An 8,734-nucleotide genomic window follows, 5' to 3' on the forward strand; every position below is an offset into this window, starting at 1 on the left:
CATTTATGCACACGTGCATCAGCACGTTTAGTGGAACACTAGAGTACTTGTTACTGCGGAGTATGCACCGCACAGTGCAAGCAAACCACAGACAGTTACGTATTTCTAATTTCTAAATGTGTAATGTTTGTATTAGAAATACAAAAAGTGAAATAGTATTCAGTGCATAATCAGTAATGAAGTTTACTGTATAGATTTATTATTAGAATTAATTCTGAAAAATGTAAAGCATATTAGCAAGATCTGTTGGGCAATGAACAGCGATACGAGTCATAAAGGCACTCGAGAAACATGCGCATGAGTCACTGCTGTTGATCAGTAATCATTCATGTGTGTGTTTTATCCCAGAGACAAATACTTCCTGTGAAGCGAGCGCTGCTGTCTCACTTGCAAACACTCATCGCTCTTCTTCACCGCACTCCTGCAGAGAGAGGTCAGCGTGATGAATCTGAACTAACTTCCTGTGTTCCTGTTTAACATGCAGCAGTTTCTGAGCAACAGAGAACACAAGGTTCACTCCGTTGAGTTTCTATGATGTAACTGATTAGAGAGACTCACTGAGAGAAGCAGACGCTGTTGTGACTGAGACGAGGCTGGAGGGTCCTACAGGAGAGACAGAGAGCAGGTCAGGTCAGTCAGAGAAATACATGTTGTGTTCCTCTCTGAATCATGCTGTACCTCGCCGGTGAGCTCTTGGGAATCACCTTGGTCTTCTTTGCTTGCCTGAAAACAAATGAAATCAGTGTGAGTATCTGATGATGACATTACTAGCATCCAACTGGGATCCTTCAGAGCTTAAAACAGCGACTCGTGACACGAAAACAACACTAGACATTCAGACTGACACTATGTTCCTTTTTGTGCTGTCACTTTATTTAGCCACTTAATTTAATTTATTCCAGCCACTGTTTTCCCCACTTGTCCGGAATTATTTTAATTACAAATATCATACATGTCTGAGAGAACATTGTGAAAATTCAGTTTAAACTTGGAAATAATTTTTTTGTTCCTGTTAATATCAATTGAAATGAAAAGAAATTAGTAAAATTATGTTAAAAAAGTTTACATAAGTTAATGCACTGACATGAACAAACAATAATTGTATTTCTTTTAAATACTATTAACAAAGACGCTATAAAAATGTATTACTGATTGTTAATTCATGTTAGATAATGCATTAATGTCAACAAATGAGAGCTTATTGTAAAGTGTTACCAAAATTATGAATTTATCAACATTTAACAATCTTAGATAATGTTAATTTCAACATTTACTAAGACATTATTGGAAATAAGTTATATCTGTTAATATTATGTAATGGAACTGAACTAACAATGAACGTGTGTTATTATTAACAAATGCTAACAAAGATGGATAAATACTAAAATATTGCTATGCATTTCATTTTATTATTGTATATTTAAAATATTACATTTATTACATTATATTTAATTATTATATATTTATATAGTAAATCATTATTATATATACTTCAGAGATGCAAACAGGTAAGGGGAGAAAAAAGGTGTGAGCATTGTGCGGCTCGAAGGCATGCGCCACACAGAATTAATTTCTTTCCCCCAAAATATATTTAATAATATATATTTTGTGCAGTAACAGCAGATTCTGCTTTTAGAATTTATTTTAAAGATATTTGCTTTACATACTCATTTGTAGTTACTTTAAGGTATTTAAAAAAAAAAAATATTACCTTGTATATCTAAAAAAAGTAAAGAGTAAAGAAAATATTATACAAACCTTATTGAAACCACCAGGGGTCAGTTGCATAAACTTGATTGACAAGATTGACCAACTAGCAGCTGCCAAGTGGTAATCAGTCTTACTTTTCCAATACAAATCAGAACAATATACCTTTTCATAACTGAATTTAAAAAGTTATGACCAGTCTTGAAGAAAAAATTAGATGACTAACTTTTTAATACTAGTCTAAACAGTTTATGCAACTGGCCCCAGTTCTTTATTCTTAAAACACTTTCTCACTGGATCTAAGTACATCTCATAGGTGACCTATTTTTTTGTCACTGAAAGGTGAGGAGTTTGCATCTATGATACTTTTAAACATTATTATATTGTAAATAAAGACTTGTGGTCAGGTAGCATGTTTGTTGTGCAATCATTCGTCTCTCAGATCAGATGAAACACAGTCGTTCTCACCTCTGAGTCTTCCTGTCCAGCGTCTTCTGAGTGGCTGAGGACAGAAGCCGTGTGTTTCCAGGACTGTCTTTGTCCTGCTCAGAAGGAAGTGATGTCAATATGTGTACAACGATATGTGTGTGTGTGTGCGCGTGTGTGTACCATGTCTCTGAGTGTCCTCTCTCTGCGTATCTCTCGGTCCTGCTGCAGTAGAGTCAATCTGTCTCTCACAGGCCACACAGTGAAGATCTGATGGATGTCATGCAGTGCTGATCGCAGCTGAGACACACACACATGCAACGAGAGTCACATACACACAGATCATGCTCTACAGGTGTGTGTGTGTTAGCTTAGAAGTTTTGGTGTGAGCCAGAACGTTCTGGAGATCGTCTACATGTCTTTGGTGGAAAGTATGCTGAGCTATAATATAACATCCTGGTATGGGCACTTGAACTGTAAACAGAAAAATACTCTTAACTAGAGTCCTTAATATAGCGAGTAAGGTCACTGGTAAGCCACAGAGAACCCTGAACCAAGTGTATATTTCAAGGTGTTTTGGGAAAGCTGTGTGCATTTTGAAAGATGCTACTCATCCTTTGAATGATCAGTTTGTCTTATTGCCTTCTAGAAGACGTTATTTAATGCCCAGGGCAGAGAGAATTGTCTATAAGCATTAATTTATACCTGCCTGCAGTAATTGGATTTTTGAATCAAAACACTGGTGGAATGATCTGATATGGTTTTTTGATATTTGTGTGGTTTTAATGCTATGCATGTTTGAGGTCAATGGTGTGGTCAAAGACAATTTTCAACCATTGGGGTTGACAAAGTCGGATTGGATTACCTGAGCTGTGACGCGCTGATATAAGGACAGATCCTGATGGGACACGGAGACTCTTTTCAGCTGGGAATCTGTCTGGAACGATCGGATGAAATCCCTGGAGTCCTGAAGAACATTCACACGCCTGACTGACAACAGCTCTGATGATTAGGACGTACATTCTGCAGAGTGTGTGTGTGTGTATACCTGTATGGTTTTGCGCAGCTGTGTGATTTTGTCCGTCTGTAGGAGTCTGCGTGTCAGAAAACCTCGAGTCACGGCAGTAAGACGACAGAAAGCCTTCATCTGCTCCTCCTGTACAATCACTCCGTGAGTAACTCGCATGTCGTCATATTCAAACGTATAAATACAGTATAGCAGTGTTACTTTAGTAGCATTGATGTACTATTATAGTTAGAATATTTAAAATGATTTGTATCTGTCTTCATTTTAATTTGAATGTTTTAGTAATTTTGTTGTTTTTGTTATTTGATTTTTCTATACTGTGGGTTTTATTTTATTTAGTTTGAGTTATATTATTACTTTGGAAATTAGAAATGCTGCCTTGGAAACTCGCTGATATGATATTAATCAATTTTTTATTTGATTTCAGTGAATGTTTATTTTATGTCACGAAATGAAAATTTATAAATTTATAATTTATAATGTATTTAAAGATCCTATTGAACATCAAAAACTTGGATTGACAGTCCTGCCACAATGCATTGTTTTTATGCTTCCCAAAATTGATTTTGACGACTAAATTATCAGAATTAATCTAAATTTGTCTATTTGCATGACTTAATTTACCTCAAAGAAAAATTGACCATCAGAAGTTAATCTAGGAGAGCAGTTCTTAACCAAGGGGAATAATTACATTTATTACAATGATCTAAATTAATTTTGATACTAAAACGATGTAATAATATTTCCCCACAACAACTGTTGTTTTTATTAAAGAACTGCAGTTCTTGAAACTTCCGGAATCACAAAATAATTGTGGTTGATTTATTTATTATTTCTCTCAGCTTGTTTAATAAGAGATTAAAAGCAGCAAGTAATCCTATCATTTTAGTGACAAAAGTATCATGCAAAATACAATTTCAGACGGTTAATTTCGCAGCACGAGACCCTCACAAGGCCTGGCCGGAGAGACGCACCTGTGACGTGTGTTTTGATGACGTCAGGCTGCTGTGTTGGTTCAGCTTCCTCTGGATCTCCTGCACACACACACACACACACACACACGCCTCTCAAATCAGCTGCCTGTGTTTCTGCTGCATTATCTCTCGCGTGGAGGCAGTTTTATTACTTTACAGAAGTGCATAATGTTAACGTTTCTAATGCCTTATATTGTCTGGTTTGTGTGTTGAGCGTTACCTGCTGGAGGTGCTGTGTTTGTCTCTCCTGTGCCATGAGGAGCTCAGAGATCTGCTGAGTGTGTTCTCTCTCTAAACGCTCACGCAACACTTCCAAAGCCTGAATCTGCTGCTCCACTGCAAATACACACACACACACACACACACACACACACACATATAGACAGACAGACTGAAGTCAGAAGCTGCATGTGCAATAGAAATCAACATACAAATAATGCAAAATTTCCTTAAGAAAATATGAGTAGTGCAAAATTCACCTCCTCAATGACAGAATGATGTGAGAGCTTGTTTTTGAGGGTTGCTAGGGTGGTCGTTTAGTAGCCAGAGTTCACCTATAATTTTATTTTATATTTACAGTGGTGGCCAAAATGATGAGAACACTAGTATTTCCAGCAGCTAAAAATGGTTTTAAGTCAGTTATTTGTATCTTTTGCTGTAGTGTGTCAGTAGGAAATATCAGTCTATATTTCCAAACATTTAGCCATTAATTGTAATAATCCAGTGAGATCTGATCTGATCATCATCAGACTGTCTGGAATGACATGAAGAAACAGAACAAACTGAGACTAAATCCAGAAGAACTGTGTCTCCAAGACACTTCAAGAAACCTCCTGTAAAGCTCCTGAGAAACTCTGCTCAAGTGCACCGAGGACAAAAGCTGCTTTAAACACAAAGCATGCTCACACCAAATGTTGATTTCATTTAGTTAATAGAAGTTCATTGATAAAGAAAATCTATTTATGACATTATTTTTGACAGCATCCTCATTTTACAGCATCTTTACACAAGTGCCTAAACTTTGAATGATTGAATGATATAGTGCTTTATTGTGTATTGCTGTACACCCAAAGCACTTTACAATCATGTGGGGGGGTCTCTCCTCAACCACCACCAGTGTGCAGCATCCACTTGGATGATACGACGGCAGCCACAGCACAACGGCGCCAGTGCGCTCACCACACACCAGATACAGGTGGAGAGGAGAGAGAGAGAGAGAGAGAGAGAGAGAGAGAGAGAGAGAGAGAGAGCGCCAATCAAGTGTATGGGGATTATCAGGAGGCCATGATAGACAAGGGCCAGTGGAGGGAATTTGGCCAGGACACCGGGGTTACACCCCTACTCTTTACGAGAAGTGCCATGGGATTTTTAATGAGCACAGAGAGTCAGGACCTCGGTTTAACATCTCATCCGAAAGACAGTGCTTTTTTTGACAGTATAGTGTCCCGTGACTATACCGGGGCGTTAGGACCCACACAGACCACAGGGTGAGCACCCCCTGCTGGCCTCACTAACACCTCTTCCAACAGCAACCTAGTTTTCACCGGAGGTCTCCCATCCAGGTACTGACCAGCTCAACCCTGCTTAGCTTCAGCGGGCAACCGGTCTTGTGCTGCAGGGTGATATTGCTGTGCCTAAAACTGTTAGCAGTTCTGTAGCTTTGCAGGTTTCTTGAAGCGTCTTGGAGACACAGTTCTTCTGGATTTAGTCTGTCTCAGTTTGTTCTGTTTCTTCATGTATTATAAAAAGAAAGTTCAGTTAAATTGAATAATACTGAAAATATTAAAAGATTTTATAAACAATATTATATATTATTATTTTCTTTTTACATTATTTTATTAGTTTTATTACTTTTTCTTTATATATAAAGAAATATACACTTATACACTTTTTATATACACTTTTAATATTTTGATTTAGCTTCTATTTTTCTATTTTGTATTTTCATTTAAATTGTAAAGTTTTAGTAATTTTGTATTTTGGCATTTTGCTATATATCTATAGTTTTTTTCATTTCAGCTTTAGTTTTTGCTATTTTAATACATCAAGTTAAACTAAATGAAAATGAGAAATGCCTTGCCAGCTATGCATAAGAAATGAATGTCTAGTTTGTTTTAATATATATATATATATTTTTATTTCAACTCAAGTTTATGTTACCTTAAATAACAAGATCTCTAGTCTCTTTCAAACAGTCTCTATCTATCAACATACATTCTATAAACATCTACGATAAACATCTGATTGGGTTTTGTTAGCTTTCAGACAAGTAAACGATCAGTTTTGAGTTTGATGTCTTACTAACCTGCAGTGTTGTCAGTCACACTGAGCTGTTTGATGTGCATCTGGTCGTCCAGGAGATGCAGAGAGTGTTTGTCTGTCTCTAAACGGCATCGGATCGGCTCTGAGTCCACCTGTGGTCTGTTCAGGGATGGTGAAGGGTTCTCCACGTCATAGGAGCGGTTGAGCGGCGCCGGGGCTGAGCGACAGGCCAGTCTGGGTTTCTCACAGCTCACATCTTGAGTTCCCTCTGACCTGGTGCTGCTGGGTGTGGAGGTGATGATTGAGCCGCTGCAGTTCCATTCTGCACCAGAAGAGGGCGGCGGAGATGCTGTCAAAGCATTGTTTGCTCCTGACGGGTGTGTTTGAGATTGGCTGAGCTCAGACTCGCTGATGGGGCTGGAGATGAGGATGTTTCTGGCAGGTGGGCTGCGGCTGGGCTGAGGGCTGGGTAATTGGGCGTAGGAGCCCATCAGACTGAGACAGAGGCTGGACTCCGGGGATTCTGGGTCCGAGCCGTCGCTGGACTCGTCAGACGGCAGCTTCTCCATGCGCTGGTTGAGCAGGCGGAGGGTCTCTCTCTTCAGAGAGCTGCTGGGACTGAGCGTCTGCTTCTGAGCCGGAGCCGAACACGGCCTCACACAGGAGTGGATCGGGCTCACTTTGGACCCCAGAGTCACAGAGCAGTCTGATGTGAGCATCTCTGTGCTGTCCGCTTCCTTCTGCACCTTCTTCAGCTGCGGAAACAGAAAATCACATTTAATCATTTAGCAGACGTTTTTATCCAAAGCGACTTACAAATGAGGACAATAGAAGCAATCAGAATCAACAAAAGAGCAATATGCAAGTGTTATGACAAGTCTCAGTTAGTTTACCACAGTACACATAGCAAGGCTTTTTTTTTTTTTTAAAGAAAACGAGTAGATAGAATAGAAAAAAGAAACCTAGTGTTAGTTTTTCAAGAAAAGCTAGCAGTTAGAGAATAAATATGCAATTTAGAGGGTCAAGTGTGTGTGGTATTTTTTAAATAAAAAGAAGACAGATAGATAAAATAGAATTAGAATAGAGAGTACTAGAGTTAGAGGGTCAAATAAAGATGGAAGATATTGCACTTTATTGTGTGATTGAGCCAGAAGAGGGCGACTCTCACTCGTTCTGTAAGGCTTTGTGTGTGTGTCAGGGTTATTATAGTTAACTGTAGTTAACACCTTTGTTACTTGAAACAAAATAAAAACTGAATATATCATTTTTTTTATGGCTTTTTTATTAAATTTAAAAAAATTTATCCCACAATGTTGTGAAGTAAAAATTTTCTAAAGAAAAACACTGATAAAGTACAGACACTTGAAAAGTACTTTTACAGCAGGGTATAAATACTTCACTACTGTCCGCCTCTGAGTGTGTTTAGTAGATGTTGAGTTTGCAGTAAAGCTGTGGTCCAGTGTAAAGCAGAGTGAAACTGACCTGGATGTTGTTGAGGATGTGCTGCACTCGCTGAAGAAGAGTGTCTGTCTGTCGCGTCTGTCTCCTTCTGTCTCTGTCCATCGCCGTCTGTCTGTCTTCAACCATCTGACCCCGCAGCGCTTCACTCACCTGCACACACACACACACACACACACAGAATCAGACACTTAAACCCAGTCATTAAAAACATTCAATACAAATGAAAGTCCCAGACACACAGTATATTGTCTGTTATCATCATTCTCACTCTGTAAACTGTTTGGAACATGCAGCAGATATCATATTTAACATTTATAATGATAATCCTACTGAGAGCTGGTTGGATGTGCAGTTTTCAGAGTTAGTACTGGTTCACTCGTGTGATTGTCTGTTTCTATGCGACACAATAAAAGCACGAGACAATCTGGCGACCACTGAGCCACAACAGACTTCACACACAAACAAATAATGCAAAGACCCAATTTATACTGTAGAAATATAGTAAAATAACTAAATATAATTTTGAAAAGTTAGTTTCTATTAAGTCACATTATTATTTTATCTACCCATTACAGTACTGTTACATAACACATTGACTTATTTTATCTATTCTTATTCATTTTAATTTCTATAAATTTTAATCTTGTTTTCATAATTTATTTCTTCTTTTTTAATTGTTGATCTATATGTTATTATATGCATTATTGTTTGTCTCTTATTTGCATTAACAAGCTTGTCTACCAGAACATTCCGTTCAAGATGATATAAATTATTTAAAAAAAATATTTAAAATACATATTTGCCGTATTGACATTTCTTGACATATTGTAAATAAGCCTAACTGGGCCACTGAGCTCCAGTTATTATTATGCAGATT

At 37.9% G+C, this 8,734-nt stretch overlaps 1 protein-coding gene across 1 annotated transcript in view; it reads right to left on the reverse strand.

Moving 5' to 3' along the window:
- Positions 1 to 164: 164 nt before the first annotated feature.
- The window catches only part of LOC306857429 (uncharacterized protein), a 10,019-nt gene continuing 1,449 nt past the window's right edge, over positions 165 to 8,734 (reverse strand). The window contains exons 3-13 of the mRNA XM_079397370.1: positions 7,879 to 8,007; positions 6,440 to 7,151; positions 4,355 to 4,470; positions 4,135 to 4,194; positions 3,182 to 3,289; positions 2,999 to 3,100; positions 2,317 to 2,433; positions 2,176 to 2,249; positions 679 to 723; positions 559 to 603; positions 165 to 421 (exon numbers count right to left, since the gene is read on the reverse strand). Of these exons, the coding sequence (XP_079253496.1) occupies positions 340 to 421; positions 559 to 603; positions 679 to 723; positions 2,176 to 2,249; positions 2,317 to 2,433; positions 2,999 to 3,100; positions 3,182 to 3,289; positions 4,135 to 4,194; positions 4,355 to 4,470; positions 6,440 to 7,151; positions 7,879 to 8,007 (1,590 nt within the window). The 3' untranslated portion in view covers positions 165 to 339. The remainder of the gene's footprint in view (positions 422 to 558; positions 604 to 678; positions 724 to 2,175; positions 2,250 to 2,316; positions 2,434 to 2,998; positions 3,101 to 3,181; positions 3,290 to 4,134; positions 4,195 to 4,354; positions 4,471 to 6,439; positions 7,152 to 7,878; positions 8,008 to 8,734) is intronic.

The sequence above is a fragment of the Barbus barbus genome (assembly GCF_936440315.1).
Source record: "Barbus barbus genome assembly, chromosome: 38".
NCBI lineage: Eukaryota > Metazoa > Chordata > Actinopteri > Cypriniformes > Cyprinidae > Barbus > Barbus barbus.